Source organism: Amphiprion ocellaris, chromosome 14, assembly GCF_022539595.1.
Source record: "Amphiprion ocellaris isolate individual 3 ecotype Okinawa chromosome 14, ASM2253959v1, whole genome shotgun sequence".
Taxonomy (NCBI): Eukaryota; Metazoa; Chordata; class Actinopteri; family Pomacentridae; genus Amphiprion; species Amphiprion ocellaris.
In genome coordinates this window covers 7,103,242-7,121,496 of record NC_072779.1, presented here as the reverse complement: position 1 = coordinate 7,121,496, position 18,255 = coordinate 7,103,242, and the positions used below count along the sequence as shown (strand labels likewise).

At 41.4% G+C, this 18,255-nt stretch overlaps 1 protein-coding gene across 1 annotated transcript; it reads left to right on the top strand.

Moving 5' to 3' along the window:
• The first annotated feature begins 10,182 nt into the window (after nucleotides 1–10,182).
• spry4 (sprouty homolog 4 (Drosophila)) lies at nucleotides 10,183–17,409 on the top strand. The gene is made up of 2 exons (XM_023286872.3): nucleotides 10,183–10,448; nucleotides 12,694–17,409. The coding sequence occupies exon 2, from the start codon at nucleotides 12,745–12,747 to the stop codon at nucleotides 13,891–13,893; it is 1,149 nt and encodes a 382-aa protein (XP_023142640.1). The 5' UTR covers nucleotides 10,183–10,448; nucleotides 12,694–12,744; the 3' UTR covers nucleotides 13,894–17,409.
• The last annotated feature ends 846 nt before the right edge of the window (nucleotides 17,410–18,255 follow it).

The window sequence follows — 18,255 nt, the reverse complement described above, 5'->3', positions numbered from 1 at the left end:
CCAGGCCAACCTCTCACATTCTGGGCATTCCAAGTGTCGCTGCGAACACATATCATCCAGGCACCCCAGGGATGAAAACACACACACATACACACACACACACACACACACACACACACACACACACACACACACACACGCACATGCACACCACACACAGATTCAGTGATGAAATGTTACTAACTACATTTATTCAAGTACTGTCTTTAACCCTGGTGTCGTCCTGCAGGTCAAAATTGACCCGTTTTAAAGTTTAAAAATGTGGAAAAATATATATTTTCACAGTGAAACTTCTGATGTCCACATTTTCAACATTTTTGGGAAATCTTTGAACATTTTTTGGTGGAAAAAAAGAAATTTTAAAAATGTTTCTTAAGAACATTCACAAAAAAATCAACCAAAATCCAGCGAATTTCGCTGAATTTTGGTTGATTATGTAAATGTTCTTAAAGAAAATATTAGAAATTTTACTAATTAAGTAATCACTTTAGATATTTTTAGGATTTTTTGGGAAGATTTGTACTCATTTTTTGAAAATATTTAGAAGAATTTTCTTGCCAAATTTGGGGGATTTTTTTTTAAAAATAAACTTTTTAAGGGAAACTTTTAAAGAATTATTGGAATTTTCTTCCTGAAGGTTTTGCAAATTTTTAGAAATTTGGGGAATTTTTTTTGCTGAATTTTTGGATGTTTTTTCAGACAAGAAAACAATATTTTTTGGTGCTCGTAAATGAAGACAGCAGGAGGGTTAAGTGCAAATCTGAAGTACTTCACTCACTTGGTTACTGTGCTGCACCATTATTCTATTACATCTCCAGGATAAATATTATGTATATGTACTTTATGCTTCTCTATATTTAAATCCAACAACTCACAAGTTACTTTAAGAATAAGTATTTCACAAACAAAACATTTAATGACAGTTGTCTAGAGCAAATTCGTGAAAGTAATTAAGTTCTTCTATGAATATTAAAGATGGCTGCAGAGAACAAGCATTTCTGATTTATCTCCTAATGTAGGGTTCTACAGTATAAGTTGATTAATTGTTTGGTTAAAACAAAAAGAAAACTTTGATTTCACTGAAGTCCAATCATAAAATATCTTGTTATGTCAGACCAGCAGGTCAAAAACACAAAGTTTTTCAATTCATTCAGCCATTTTCCAAAGTTCAAACTCCATATTCCATGAAATATTTCAGAATTTTCTCAATACTAACAGTTTCTCTTTTTCTTTAAATGGTCAAATATGATATGGTATATATGTTTTCTTTTGAATTCAACGTACTGTAGACTAAATCGTGCACTACATAAAATATCTAAAACAAGTTCAACCTTGACAGCAATGAATTGCTGGCTATGCTATGATAATCTAATAGTTTATCAAACACTTTTACTTTTGATTTTTTAGGTACATTTTGCTCTAAATATACCTTTTTCTGAATATGTTCATAACTGGAAGAGTGTGGTTACTTGATCCACCAGTTCATAGGTTCATGCAAGAGTTGGATGAGTTTGTGTCTTGGGGAATGTAAAACTGGAATGACATATTCTCACCTTTGAAATGCATTTAGATAAGGAAAAGTTTTCATCCAAACGGAAAAGGGAATCAAAAGGGATAACTGTCTTGTATAAATGAGTGTAAAACGAACCCATATGTAGCGGAGACAGAAGTAGCTCAGACAATGTAGAGAAACAAAGTATGAGAAATACACACTGATAGATAAGAAATACAGGAATTACAATATACAAAGGGAATCTATATTATATAAAGTGTACCGTCTAGCTAAATGACAACTTTTAAGTCAAATTTTTTACTTCAATCACAAAGCATGTTCTTCAACTCAGACGCAGCAACAACAAAAATGCCAAAAAAAGAGATATTTCTCAATGGGACTCTGAAAATTATTTTTCTCTCTGTAGTTGGACGCGATATTTTTAAGTCTGCACTTCAGTTTTCTCTGAAATGCGTCAGAATTACTTTTATACATGTAACATGTAACCCACACATGCTGTTTTTTCTGTGTCCTGTTTTCTCTTCGACACTCACTTGCTACTCGCGGAGACAGGGATCATTAGCATTTCAGCTAAATTTGAAAGGCAAAACTTTGTCACAGTCTGTCTGCCTGCTTGGCTTGGCACATACATGAGTTTTAATATGAGTGATGTGTATGTTTTGTGGCTGCCTGGTTAAAAGCATCGCCCCATTTTGGTTGTTCTTTGCTATTTATGTATTTGGGCATATGTCTACTTGCGTATCCTTGGCACAAGAGTACCAAGGATAGACCTACCATGTGTGTGTGTGTGTGTGTGTGTGTGTGTTAGCTCAGTAATGTGTTTTTTATTTGCCCTCCATGTGTGGTTCAGCTTAGAGTGGCGCAGTCCGCATCCCATCCTGTGGTGCTGGCTAACATCAGACCCAACACGCACACAGAAATACCACTCGTACGCACACATACGTACGCACACACTACCATTACACACACACAGTCTCGACACTGACCCAGACAGAACCAGACCGGGCTACACACTAATTACATGCCTGAAATTAGACATAATATCAGCCAGTCGGTTGACTATGGAAACAATGATGGAAGGCCAAGTTGGGGATGTGTGTCTTCATATGTGTGTGTGATTTCTGCTTGTACTATATGTTCATCAATGTTGTGCATGTCTTCAGAGTATATATATATGTATGTGAAATGTGAAAACAACAGCCAAACAAAAGGAAAACTGCAGCAAATCATATTTTCCTCAGCGGTCTTAAAACACAAGTAGATCTGTGGTGTTGCAATATAGACTATTTCGGTCTGCATCATCTGTTGCATCCTTTCCTCAACAATATTTACAAGAGAGACTTTCCAATAGTGTTTTAATGACACCCCGGTTCTGAAGTGGTTTCTGGGTATAGTAGAGAATCCTACAGTGGTTTCCATAGTTGTAGTGGAGACAGGAGTGTCAGTCTGGAACTGTTGTGGCAGGAAAATGCAGAAAGGGTTTCGGCACTTTGACATTTTACTTAAGTTCAAATGCAGATTTGGGTGCCAAAGTGGTATTTTCAGTGGCATTCACAAGGTACACTGTTGTAGAAACTAGCTTTACAATTCATGGGCTCTGGTGTTTCCTATGGAGTCTCTCTATTCATTAGTGAATCCATTGAGCGTTTTTGTTATCACAAAGCGTTTGGAATCATTAATATTGTCAGTTGTTTACATGGCATAAGCAGACTATCGATGAAAAATGGCAGAAAAAAGTTGTGGTACTGATAAGCTGACATGCATTAGAAAAGTAAACTTGATGCTTTTTTCGTACTCTATATGTATGTCATGATGTTTGTATTGGGTACTGTATCCTTGGGACTAATCTTGTTAAGCATTTGCGCACAGTGTTTTCTCTTTCTGACTTTTTCCTGTTGTTCAGCCAAACACAATAAACAAAGCAACTCTTCTTGTTGTTGTCAGGAGGCCGTTGTCATTTTTTCCACAGTGTTGCACGTATGTGGATGTGCACACCAACTCCTGCAATCCATTGCTTTGATTTCAAGTGTGAAACCAAATTAGCTTTTAGCTGCTACTAACATGATACCTCTGAATCTCTGACTGAACTGTCGGCAGCGTGGTTGCATTGTGGATAATGTAGGAGACAGGTTTTAACAAAAGAGAACATGCATGTCATACAAAAGATATTCTGCTGCAGTAATTGTACTATGCTTAATATTTAATCTGCCTTTCATTACTTAAAATGTCTGTATTTCTGTTTTCTACTGTTGGTTCTACATGCTGCCCTGATTCTTTAGAGCACAATGTGAGGATATAAAGCTGCAGAGCAAACAGTCAATTAGTCCAGGCCTACTAAATCCTACGCATATGATTCCCGGTGGGAACCCACACTACAAATGTATCACAGTGTTTTAATGAGATGCTTTTATTGATCCCTACAGAGAAAATCTTTCATCGCTTTTCCCCCAACCCAGGAAGTTCACGGGTCAGGGTCAGTGACTGAGCAGCTCTCCTGCAGCTGACATGGATTCAGGGTTTCACTCCAGAGCATTTCAGTAGGGGAGACGCTTGTCAACGTGCACATCTAACGTGGGTCATCCTGTTAAAATATGGTCTACCTGACCTTTCTAAACCTGGGATCCTAACGTTTTCCTGAGAGTGGCCAGCAAAATAAAGCTGATGGAGTTTAAAGTCACATTTATTTCATATCCAAGCATTTGAAAGCATGAACTAACAGATCAGAACTTCTAAAAATCTTTGTGTGGTTCTGTTTTCAAGTTTTACCAAAATGTTTTCCTTCTCCTCAACAAAAATCCTCTCAGCTGCCAGTCTCCAAGACAAAATCTTCTCAGTAAAGGGTCAGTTATTTTGTGGTCACTATTCTAAAGGGTCTGTGCTCAACATAATGCACTTGTCCTTACAGACAAATGCTTATTTTAAAAGCTATATGGTCCCTGAAGTTGTCTTAAGTACAACAAACCCAGAACAGGTGAGGCTATATTTCCTGGGATGGCTTGCCAGAAAAAAAACAACATCCTATTAGTTCACTGCTGACCTGGACAGACCGCTGCTTAGAGACCAGGGCTTTTCAAAAAGTGGAGCCACAAAACCCATTTCCTCCTGCACAACCATGTCAAATTATTGGTCACGAGTTTTACTTTCAAAATGTCAAACGGTAATGCAAAGGTTTCGCACTGATGTGGAATAAAGTCACGTAAGAGCTGACCAGGCGGAGAGAGGAAAATGTCTTGGTTTGGCACAGAAGTAGTAAAAGTTCAATTAGGACGATGACACGGATTAAACAAGATAAACAAACAGTAAAAATGAATTATATTTAAGACAAAAAGCAATCTTCAACTTAGAATCTACTAATGATTGAAAAGGAACAAAAAGCCTGATCAAAGTCGAATTTGGCCAGACAAGAATCTTGAACTTGTTTTTGCAGTTGCTGAAAGTTCCTGCAAGTCTGATGAATCCACTTTATATTCATTATCCCAATTTAAGGGAAATTTCAAGTATTTTGTAATTGATTCATTACAGATACTGAAGCAAAGCTGGTCTGTTTGGATACAAGAAGTTAACAGGGAAATTAGATTTTCCAAACTCCACAAAAATATATTTGATTAAAAGTAATATAATAATTTGGTTCTGTTACAAAACAACCTGTTGTAAGATTCCTTCGGCAGCAGATTCAGTGCAGCTCATTTGGCCTCTGTGTTGTTTTTCCTTTACAGGAATTTTCGAGCTCTCTAATGGCTCTAAGTGAATTAGGTCTAATGTATCCTATTATGGTGCAATGAGGGCAGGCCAAAGTCATCAGACTCTTTATTTTGATGGATGTGGACACACAGACTCACACAACCACACATACATGTGCCCCGACTCCCCCCATCCTACCTCTCTTACCACACACCTCTCCTGACTCCAAAGCACACAAACACACCTCCTGACCAGGCGGGCAGCGAGGAAGGAAGTCAATATTTGAGGAGTTTAGCTACCTGGCCTCGTGGACGTGATCCGCCTCTTACTGTAGGCAAACTATAGAGTTTTCTACAATGCAGCTCTCAGCTTGCTCAGTCTGAGTGCTCCTGTAGGTTAACACATCATTACATTTGGTGATTCTGTTACCCTTGGCCCCAAGCCTTCCCTACTGTTTAAAAGAAAAACCCTGCCTTACAGTAACACTTTACAAAAACACATGTGCTACTCTGCTGCAGCGGTTTTCAGCCTTTATTGTTAAACATACCCCAACAGTCATATCAGATGAACTTAAAGGTCCCATGTAGTGCTGCTTTTCAGCAATTCAAAGGCAATTTCACTGTTCCCTCAATATGGATTTCAAGTCTTTTTGCTTAAAATACTGAAAAGATTGGTCTTTTTAACATAAGCCTTTAGCCCTGTTCTAAACTGGCTGTTTCATTGTCCGTAGAATGGTCTGGCTGCACCTCATTATCATTCTGCTGTAGGAGGAAAACATGCTTTGACTTGTTTGTATTTCTTTAAGCTACCACAATCGCATTAGGTGGAGCTACACAATGCAAATCCTCAAGAAAACTGAACATTTTGGAGTGCAGATCCTGTTAGTCTTAAGTATGTTGTTGCTATTACCAGCAAAGGAGATTTAGAAAATGGTATGAAGTGGCTACTGGTAAGCATGTAGGCTTAATGGTGCTGCATTTAAGCCATTATTCTAATGCTTACAGAAAAATATGCAAATGAGAACAGATTTATTGTATAATCTGCTTGTATTAATGTGCAGTGTATGTGAGCACAGAGAGCAAGAGAGAAGTAATCAGATATAAACACCGGCTGAATTTAGGTTGCACTGAAGCACAACAGGAAACACCATGAAAACTCAGTAGCCCACAGCCAGTCATGTTTATTGGATTTGGTCTTAGAGTTTCCGCCATCTTTAATTGACCCTTTGACCTGTGGACATACGATCAAAGCTCATAGATCAAAGCTCAGTTCCTACTTACCAGCTGAACAAAATTCTGAGCAGCTTATGAAGCTGGGAGGTTACCTAGTTGAGGGGAGGACAAGAGGAATGGCAGCAGGAAGCATCGTCATATTCCCACGACTTTTATTTTACACCTAAAGGGTTTTGAAGACATCCAAAATATGATATAAATGGATTTCATCATATGGGACCTTTAAATATGCCTATGGACACTGCCTGTCATGCTCCAAATATGCTTCCTGTGAATTAACTAATTGATGTAGTTTATTTGGCCAATTTGCATTTGTATTATTACTTGAGTGGAAGAAGCTGGGGGTATCGACCAGTCATCCAATAGATCATATAACTCTATAATCATACTGGGCTGAGTTTAGATGAGCATTTCATTGACCCCATGGCAGGATTGCCCCTGGTTGGAAATCACTGCTCTACTGTGTATATATCTAACTGGTAAATCCTTAACAATGGAATATGAAACAGACATTTCAGAGAAGCTATACAAAGAAAACAGAATAAATGAAAGTCATGTATTGACATCTAAAAATCACAAACTGGTGATATTTAGCATGTAAGCATCTAGGACAGACATTCCTCTTTAATCCACCTTTGCACCAACATCCTTTTGTAAATTTGACTAACAAACATTGTGCTCCACAACCCGGGCACAACACCATCATGAGCAAACAGAGTTGTTGTGATATGTTGGAGCAGTCGGCCTTCTGAATGTCGGCTACCAGAGATCCATCACTTGTGGCTAGAAGGTAGAATAGCAGCGCTCCTTAATAACATAAATATTTACGGGAAGCAAGCAGAGGAAACTTGCCAACTTTTAGATGGGACTGCAAAGAGAGATAGGGTTTTCTTTGGGATTGTCTTTTTTAAACATGTGGAGATGATTGTAAATGCAGCTTTTTTTTTTTTTTTTTTACTGTCACTATTGTTTTACTCTAAATGTTTAGGCAATAGAGCAAGCGTCACTTTTTTCCAGCATATTCGGTTTATACTGTATTTCAACTGCTGATTCTGTGTGCAAACTGTGCACAAGAGCTATTCTTGATGTCATTGTATATTATAAACCTCTTTTTTTATGATCTCCTTTTTAGCATTGGCTTTTGTGTTATCATCTTTTTTCACCTTTTATTTCATGTCTAGCTGTGAGTTCACAGACACGGTGACATGGTGTGAAATTCACTTTGAAGGTATTCAGAGTCTTGGGACTGTGTCACAGCAAGACCCCCACACAATTGTTAATTGGTGAGAGATGCGTATTGTAAAGTGTCAAGGAGGGTGGAAGCAAAGTAAATGATGGTTTACCTGTAACAGGAAGCGTTTGATGTAAGTGTGCATACTCTATAGAGCTATCACTGTCATTTGCATTTAAGCGCTGTCATCTGGCGCTCTGCTCACACGCACAGATGCATGAATATACACACAGATTGAGCAATTAGCAGCTTTTCTCAGGTTGTTGTGTCTGGAGAACAGTGAGGAAACATAAGACAGACAAACACCAATAGATTAGTGAAATGCATCCAGGGACACGAGATAAACAAAAAGGCTACGACTGAAATGCCTGTGCATCCGAAAGTTCAGAACCGAGGAAGAAAACAAAACAAGTACGTGGAAGAATGTTGAAAATACTTTTACATTACAAACAATGAAGCAGATGGGGCTGTCGGTTAAAATCCCAAACTCACAGCCGTAGCCAGCAGATGTGGCAGGAAGAAGGACTGGGAGGGAAGACTCTGGAGAGAAATCTAGGCCTTCCCTTCCGTGCTTGTATGCCTGGATGATCACACCGACGAAAAATCTACAATTCAACAAGCACTTCATGTAGGCCATGCCTGCAAGCCACACAGCTGTGGACAGAAATCTGCAAGTATCTACAGTATGTGTCTTTGTGCATCTCTGCACATCTGTGTGTGCAAGACAGAGACAAAGAGGGAGTGGAAGACAGAAATGTGAGGGAAGGGAAAGAGAGGCTGCCATTTGTTAAGAAGCCTATATTATGAAAGCTTCCATTCTTTTATAGTACGTCTGTGAAACAGCTTCTTTCAGTTACTGAATACTGGAGAAATCCCTGCGAACAGAAAGTAAAACTCACATAAGTACTTATTAGCAGGTCAGCACCATATTGTGTTGTTTTTATGAAGCTGTTTTCAAAAACTGTAGATATTTAAGTAAAAAAAAAGAGTCTGTAGGTTACAAATTAAGCATGTTTAAAGTGAACCACAGGTTTAGTGCAAATTGTGCATGTTCTGATGACAGGAAATAAATACAGTTTGTAGGGGTTAAATAGAGAGTTTTTGACACTTTATATGCATGAGGTGGGTGTAAATGTTGTTTGAATGAAAATATTGACAGATATTTAGTGGGTTAGGGTTTTTAAAGAGTTATTCCAGACATCACAGACTCAGATTTAAATGTTCTTGAGAGTTCATCCACGTACAAACTAAAAAAAAATTTTTCAATTGAATGAAATCCTTTCCTTCTCTGCCTCTCTTGTTCTCTTGCTTCCTTCAAAATGATAATCCCAATTTGGAGGTGTAGTGGTTGCCATGGTGATGTGTGCAAACGGATAATGAGGCAACTGTTAACCTTTGACTGGTTAAAAGCCCCAAGCTGAGGCAGGGAGGGAGGTGAAGGGGGGGCTGGGTGGTGGCACACACACACACACACACACACACACGCACGCACTGGGATGTCAGAGAGAAAGGAAATTCACACTCATTTCCTCCGTGTGGTTTCGGTACAAATCAACAACATCCTGTCCTTTTGTGAATCCTGCCTGCCCTCATGCTGGTTTGCGTTTTCGAGTAGACGTTATAACCCGCCCAGCACCACCACCCTCCTCCTCCTCCTCATCTGTTGTTTTTTTTTTTTTACCATAGACGCCGTAGTCATACCTCACATTGTTGCAGAGGAAGGAAGGGCACGTCCTTGTTCGTGCAATAAATGGCTTTAGATTGAGCAGTAACACGAGGAGAGGCTGTTATTTAGGCCAATCCAGCTGAGGCATGTGACCTCTGGCATTTTGATGTCTTCGTCGAGAACACACAGATTAGATTTCCATTATTTTCCCCCCATTTATTGAATAAATTCGACCATTCTTGCAGATTCGTGCCTTGTTTCCCTCTGTTGTTTTCAGCCTGCACGTGCTGGCTGCAACATTTGGCACCCATTCATCAGAATCAATATCAGATTTTGCCAAGCAGTGAAATAAATAAATAAATAAATTCATTGCAGATTTAGCTCACGCACACTCATCTCTCCCTCTCTCCTCTGTTACACAATACCCCCACAATCACGTCCCCCTTCAGCACTGGAGCAGCGCAAATCTTCGCGTTATCAATAAATCAGCAGCGTTAGAATAAAAGCCGGAGTGGCATCAGTGCAGACTCTTTATGTAAATCAGGCCTGACATTGCCCTTGCGACCAAAAAAAAAAGAAAGCCCCCACCGCCTCCTCCTGCTGCTGCTCTCTCATACACACACACGCCTCATTCGCCATTTCTTCCCATTCATAAAAATCGAGGCATCGCGCCTGCGCAATGCTATTCGGAGTCCTCCCCATTCATAAAAATGTACCCTCCACATTTCAGCCCTCCCGAGTTGCTCTGCCCTCCCATTCACAAAAAAAGGAGGAGGAGAGAAAAAAAAGAAGCTGAGGCATCTGCGCAGTGCCGTCCCTTTCCTATCCTCTACCCTCCCATTCATAAAAACTCACTTCCCTCCCCCTCGGTGGTTGCAACATCATATCCAAAGCTCTGCGTCCACAACCGCAGTCGTCTTTTATGCACCAGCGAGTGGAGATTACAGTGCTGGAGAGCCGCTCGCCGTTTTTCTCGCTTATACCTTGTTCAGATTATCCCCCCCCCTCTTTGGACTTATCTTTACTGAACATTTGTGGAGCTACTCACTCTCTCGGACTGGACTATAGGCTGCGCGTAAAACGTCGTGCGCAACGAAGAGATGAGAATTGTATCCTGAAACCACAGTAAGTCCTCACATCTGGTTGTTTTCTCCCGGTTTAAATGTTGGTAACTAGTGAGCGTGTTGCCTTAAGAGCCAACTATGCTGCCTACACTTGACTGTTCCCCCTTCAATCCGGCGGATCGCAGGCACGAAGAACGCGCTTGCAAACTCTTATTTTGCAACAAGCTGTTCCACCGAGCCGTGTTTGAGCTTTAGGTCAATATTTAACCACCGATTTCGGGAGCAAAAGCAAGGTTAAGGCACAGAGAGCGGAGATTATGTCATGCTGTGCGAAACGGCGCGTTCCTGGATACGCATGTGTGGCTTTTTAAATTTTAAATTAATTTATATTTTGAAAGAGCCTGTCACATTTCAATCTGTCTGAAGCCTGTATCTCTCGGTTGTCCTTCTGCAGCGACCGCCTGGTTGGCACATCACCGTCGTTTGTGTCAGGTGTTTTTACCATTAAGCTGTTTTTTTCCCCCAGCTACCAATAATAATATAAAAATCACATTTTTCTTCTTTTGTCAGCTGTTTTTTGGCTCGCCGTGAACGATTGCGTCTACCTTTACGCATCAAACTACGCACCAAACTGCCTCCGAATAAAACTAAACCCCAGCTGTCTGTCTGGTGGCACATAGTGTTCCATTTTATAAAAGCTTTCACTTGTATTTTTTGAAACAGATATCACGAGTGAGGTGTTGAATGCGTGGTTACAATACCTATATAAACATGCTATTTGAGTATGCCGAGCGGCCGCCTCCGGTTTTTATGACTCAGTCCATTCACATATTGAAGGGAGGGACGCGCACACACACACACATGCACACGGCCGCGCGCACTTGCACACGCATAGTTCCGGCTTGGAGCTCATAATGGTCTAGATTTGACGATCACAAGCGCTTGTGTCGGTGCCAGCAATGTCGCAACAGGTTTCTCAAGCAGGCTTTTGCAAATCAGAGGAGGAAAAACGGACACGAGTCGACGGTCAAGCAAAGCGACTACTGACACATTTTCGAATAAAATGGATCATCAGTCAGCAGCTTAATGTGCGTAATAACGCGCAACACGACAATCTTAGGTTGTTGGATAATTCTGTCTGCCTGAGTTATGACATAGCAGGAATCGAATTCATCACAGGGTCTGAATAAACTGGGTTTAATTTTGCTATGGGGAAACTAAATGTATAGATGTGGGTCAGGGGAAATATCTTTCGGACTGCGCTTTTGTCGTTTTCCCTCTAAAGTAAGTTAGATCTGTAGTCTGTCGTGCATTCATTGATGAAATGGATGGAACCGATTTCATTCAGTCTCAACATGACTGGAGCGCATTGATTCATGCAACACCAGCTGCAGCCAGCAGCTCTCATTCACAAAAACCTGTAGTTCATAAAACCAGTTCCATTGACAAATTCCAAGATTCATATCTGCGCTTATATGCACTGGCTAAAGAGAGAGAACATGTAAAAACGGGTTGAATTATGTTACTTGTTACTAAGTGATTCTATACCTCTTGTAGTCATTTTGTGACTGTTGAAGTCCCCGTTTCTGGCAACCTTTCATCGCTTTGCTCTGCCTTGTTTTGCATCTTTGAGTCTTTTGCATGCAAGCCCTGCTCTCTGGTGCTCCCTGCTCTTTGGAGGGGAGGCAATGAGAGCCCAACTTCTATTGTTCTAATGTCAAAGTTAGAAAGGAGGAGGTTTAGACTGAATACCCTGCTGGTACTCAGCCCAAAAATCACCATCTTTTGGAAACTCTATGCTCAGATAATTGCAAAGATCCTCCATGGGGAAAAAAAAGATTTCTGTTGAGAAAGTTTGTTGTTAAAGATTAAATATTTGTTTTGGCTGGAGTAAATTATGTGTAACATCAGTTTTAGATGCTGTCTGAGGTATTGATTTAAAATGTAGTGATCTGTTGTTCTTGGGTGGGGAAAGTAGTTTTAGTTTAAACATATGTGTGATTAAAGTTGAATTCATGTGGATATATCAAAAGTTCTGGCCTTGAGCAAGTCTGCTGTGGTTAAATTAAGGAGGTGGATGTTAATGGATTCACAGCCTCTTATTTTTAGCTGAGATTTCTGTCAAATTTGGAGAGTTTTGTGTTTTTTAAATTTGTGTAAAATACACACAACTCCCTTTTTTGTAATATACTTTGCTTTCTTTATGGCCTAAGAAAGGACCTGTAGAATTAAATAGAAGATAAGGAGCAAAAAGCTCCACAGCTGATGCAGTCAACCATAACTGTCTCTTTTGTATGTCTTTGCAGTTTTGCTTAATGCTGCTTTAGAGTGAAGACGTGCGAGGCACCAGCCTACACATGGAGTCCAGGGTTCCCCACCACATCCCCGGAGTGTCCTCCTCCCTCATATCCCAGCCTCTGCTGGACAGTCGAGTGCCCTACGGCCGTCTTCAGCACCCTCTCACCATTTACCCCATTGACCAGATAAAGTCGTCGCACGTGGAGAACGACTACATCGACAGCCCGGCCGTTGTCTCCCAGCAGCCCCCGAGCCAGAAGTCTGCGAACCGAAGAATCACCTGGCTGGGTCAGAATCAGGAGGCCTTCCTTGGGGCAAACCACAACCATCATCACAATCACCAACACCAGCCCCACCAGCAGGGCAGGTGCGAGCCACACCCACACCAGGACTCCACCACCCACCCTTGGATTTCCTTCAGTGGAAGACCCAGCTCTATCAGCAGCAGCAGCAGCACTTCGTCCGATCAGAGGCTGTTGGATCACGCTGCGCCCACCCCGACGGTGGACCACCACCCAAACTTGCACCCCCACCAGGCCCCTGTCAACACAATCACAACCCGAACTACAGGCTGCTTCACTTCCTCTGAATCTAAGGTCCTCACCTCCTCTTCCTCTGCTTCCTCTTGCTCCTCCTCTTCTAAATCGCTAGACCTCAAGTCTGCAAAGATACCCGTGGGAGGCGTGTGCCCCACTGGGGGTCAGCAGGGGTTGGCGTTGATCCCTTCCTCCCCGGCTGAGAAGAAGCACCTCCTTCTCTGCGAGCACTGCGGGAAGTGCCGGTGCACAGAGTGTACGCTCCCCCGAACCCTACCCTCTTGCTGGGTCTGCAACCAGGAGTGCCTGTGCTCTGCTCAGAGCCTGGTGGATACAGCCACCTGCATGTGCCTGGTCAAAGGGATCTTCTACCACTGCACGGAGGACGAGGACGACGAGGGCTCCTGTGCCGACAAGCCCTGCTCGTGCTCCCAGGCCAACTGCTGCGCACGCTGGTCCTTCATGGCTGCCCTTTCTTTTGTCCTGCCTTGCCTGGTCTGCTATCTGCCAGCCATGGGTCTGGCTAAACTGGGACAGAAGTGTTATGACAATGTTAGCAGGCCCGGCTGCCGCTGCAAGAACTCACAGGGCGGCGTGAGTGTCCCAGTGTGTAAAAATGGAGGCATGGAAGCAAAAGCTGGGACACTAGAGAAGCAGCAGCAGGGGTCATGATACTGGACCAAACTGTCTGGCGGTGGCCTTGCTACATAAATGGACATGATCACACAGTACTTGCCTGCTCTCTATGGATAGGACAATCCAACACCAACCCATTAAACTATCCCATTAATCTGCTGGAAGATGACTTATGTAAAACAAAGGTACTTAAATGGCTTCTTGACCTATGTTTGATAGGGTGGATGATCAAAACGGGCTTTATCTGAGAGAGTTGGCTAGTATGATTAGTTAACAGGCCCTCTTAGATGTTTTTCTTTCATTTTTTTTGTAAGAGTGACACAAGAAGAAGAGACTAGAATGTGGGACTGGTGTTTGTGTTTTGTGAAGATGGCTGAAGGCACAAAGTCATTGTACCTCTCTGCTGCTCAATATTTCTCAGCTAGTTTTGTAACGCTAACTAATCAGAAGCTGGAGGCCGATCCTCAGATTATGTAGAAATTATCGATGGAGATAAATATCTATGAGCCCCTTTTCCCAGCCCCAAAGCACAGTCCGGTGTCAAACATGAAAACAAGTGATTATCTATCCTGTGGCTTTATGATAGGCCATCGCAAGAGTCAAACCACCAATTAGTCCCTCCGCTTTTACGATGATCACCATCCTTTAGTGTTGCCAGTTTCCACTCTTATACCTGAAAGATGCTAGCTTGGTCTCCCTAACGTTTTATCTTGAAGTTTTTACCTCCACGGAGGAGCTGTAAAAACAAAACCTTTTTAGATTTAACTGTAATTTCCCATGATTCTCACTCTGTATCGTGCGTAAGCAGTTGTGCTGCAAGTGAGAGATAATCACTTTACAGTGTGTTTTTCTATCTTCGGGTGGTGAAGCCTCGACATTCTGAAGTATTTTGAATGCTGTTCACCAATCATCTCAGACATAATGCATGTCATGACCTGCATGCTCTAGTCTAATGGGTACCCACCGTGCTAGAAGTCGATTTGTAGTAGAGAAATGTGTAAAAAAAAAACAAAAAAAGTCAAAAAAGAAAAAACGTACACCCAACCTTCTCAGGGACTCTTACAGTAATCCTCTCTAGAACTTGGCCTACTGCATATTGATTTCTAAACTGCCTAAGAGCCTGGTCTACTTCCTCTTTGCACAAAAAGGCAAAGAAACATTTAGGGGCAAAAAGGCAATGGTGAATAATTTAAAACAAGTAAGCTAAGAGAGAGACAAAACTGGCCAGAAAATAATGTTTCCGGAGGGGAAGTGGATGCGAGTGAGAAGAGAGCGAAGAGGCGGAGAGAAGGCATCACAAAGTTGCTGTTGTGTTTGTATCCAGTCAGCCTTTTTTTGTCAAAATCAAAACCTGCCACTTGCACAACCTTTTTAGGAAGACGCGAACCCCTTAAAGGATGTACTAAAGCACAGTATTAACCACCTCAGCTATCTCACATTACGTTGGCGTGCACTACATTTAGTCAGCACCCCCCCACACTCACACACACACACACACACACACACACACACACACACACACACACACACACACACACACACACACACACACACACACAGTGTCTTCATTACATTCAAATCATTATGCTGCATAGCTGCGTAAGTCAGATAGTCTCTCTTTTATTCTTGAAGTCTATTTTTGTGGCTTGCATGATGTTCTTAGGACTTTGCCAAAGGAAGCTATTATACAGTAGCATGTTTTCGCAGTCTGAGTGATCACAGTTGTTATGCACTCTTGCCAAACAGAGTCGACGGCAGTTGGTCGTTAAAGGCGTGCTGCCCTTTAATACAGACGGCCATTTTCCGTTTGGCACTAAGGCATACTGTCTTTGTTGCTCCATAACACACACCTCTCTTTCATGTCGGACCCTCAGCTTCCATTAGGGTGCCTAAACTTTGCTCATACTCGTATTTGTCTTGTTGCACAAAGCTGATATCACACAGGAAAACAAAACAAAACAAAAAAAAGAATGAAAAACACACACACACACACACACACACACACACACACACACACACACACACACACACACGGTCCTTAGTCTTGAATGTATGAGGCAATATTTTCAAAACCTAGCAATTCAATCTGAGAGAAAGGTGCCAAAACTGAGAATGATTGTGTGACTGGGCAAAGGCCTAGTAGGTATAGATGGGCAGCAAAAATCACAAATGTTTTGACAATATATTTAGTAATAGAGCTATGCAGGTGAAATGTTATTTGCTGTAAATAGTTTCACAACATTTGTGTTCTTTAGAAGAGACTTTTAAATGTCCTTGAAAGATTGCATGGTACATTATAACTACAATTCAGTACAAAATATATAGAGAATATATTAGATATATATTTTGAGGGTAAGAATAGGATGTTTTTGAGGTTGTGAGGGACAGAAAACAAGGAGGGGTGGCGAGAGTGAAGATTCTGGATGGGGGTAACAAAAATTGACAGGTCTTTCTATCACTAGCACTTGATTTAGAAAAGTGTGCCCGGCAATAAAAATAAAAATAAAAAAAAGACGAAGAAGAAGAAAAAAACTTCTGCTGTTTATGCTACCCATGGCTCATTAGCAGTCGAGAGGCTAAGCTAATTCCCTGGTTCCTCTCAGAGTCCTAAAGACTGTGGACTCATTGAATCCACACAGGGAACACAATCTACCCCTATCAACCCATTTCCTGCTGTTACTGCTCAGTGTCTCAGCTCTCTTTCTCCCCCTCTCTTTTTTCCTCTCTTTCTCGCTTTTTCTTCCTTCCTCTCTTCTTCCCTCCTTCTTTTCCTCCCTGACAAATTGTCCAACAAACACCCCTGGCCTTCCTTGATTGACAAACACAGCTGCTGTGCATAAACTTGTCATACCACAGAGACAGGAGAGAAAGACACGTCTGTCCCCCCCCCCTTTTTTTCCTCTCTCGCTGTTTTCCCTCCCGTCTTTGTGTTTTTCTCTCGAGTTGTGTGTTCTGTGCCATCTTTTTCACCAGTGGACTTCTCTTTTTTTAATTTTCCAACAGTTGCTGCCTTTTCTTTTTCTTTATATTTCTCAGCTCTATGTTTCTTCACTACTTAGCTTTATACTATCACATGTGCTCGAGGGGGTGGAAGAATTACCAACGACGACAAATATTAAATCCTTTTTTATTGTATTCTTTGTTTTCTTTTTCCTACAATGCTGTGACTTTTACACACCCATACCCCCTTTTGTGTCACTCATTGGCAGGCACAGATTTATGTTTTTTTAAATTATTTTTTTCAACCCAAACCAGAGGAGGTCTCACAGAGTTGGGTGATGCTACTCCATTCCTTTACACCTTTGCAATGTCATTGTTGGGGATTAAGAAACGAGATCTGTGCTTTTGTTGTGTTTTTTTTTTTTTGTTTTGTTTTTGTCTAGATATAACAAAAAAGAAAAAAATCTCATATAAAAGGTTCCCTTTATAGATATTTATTTTGAAGTTCTATTTTATATAGTATTTATTTAGATGCCAACTTTTTGTTTGTGAAGAAAGCTTATGTCGAAATGGAATGTACATTGACAATGGAAATATATATTGTTAAATATACCTGGCTGTTGTGTCATTAATTTTGTGCTCTTTCATCAAACACTACACCTTGAGAACACAGTTATTCTAAAGATAGTGTCAAGATATTAAAAACTACGCCTGACATTTTCCACCATTTACTCTTCATATAAATAAAAAGGAGCAACATGCTGAGTCTCGCATCAACAGTACATTTTTGCACAGAAAATATGAATTTAACTTTTTCTGTAGCCACTAAAAGGCTTATTAGGAAGAGATTTTAACTATTAATCATTCTGCAAAAGAACAGTTTGTAGCTTTCGTTGTTTTACATCAACACTTGGAATTCCTGAAGTCCCTCTTCCTGTGTATGAATGGGCCGCTCTCTATAAAACACTGGTGGGGCGGTGAAGGCCAAATAAAGCCATGTGACCTTAAACAAGAAAGAAAACATTACATAAGAAACAGGACATAATCCAAAGACTTCCTCCGGACGATAAAACGTGAGGCGAGAGCCAGTCAGATGGCCGCTTAATATCAGAGGCTCTGCTTGACGGCTGCCGTGCATGTGTGTGTGTGTGTGTGTGTGTGTGTGTGTGTGTGTGTGTGTGTGTGTGTGTGTGTGTGTGTTGGACCTGCAGGTTAAACTGACTTCCTTCTACTTTATAGGGGTGGTCTGTTATAATCTGGACGTGTGGCATTCCTTTCTCTCCAAAGCACCACCTCATGAAGCACACACACACACACACACACACACAAAATCTTCCTGTCACACACACATACACTGTCGTCACCCCCTCACCACCCTCCACCCCCCAGCCCACCTGTGCTGCTGTTACCCCCGAGGCGCTCTTCCTCCCTCCGTGCACCCCCTGCCTCCCCACTCCT

Excerpts from the sequence above, each read along its gene's own strand:
- spry4 (XM_023286872.3), top strand. The coding sequence starts at position 12,745 with ATGGAGTCCAGGGTTCCCCACCACATCCCCGGAGTGTCCTCCTCCCTC.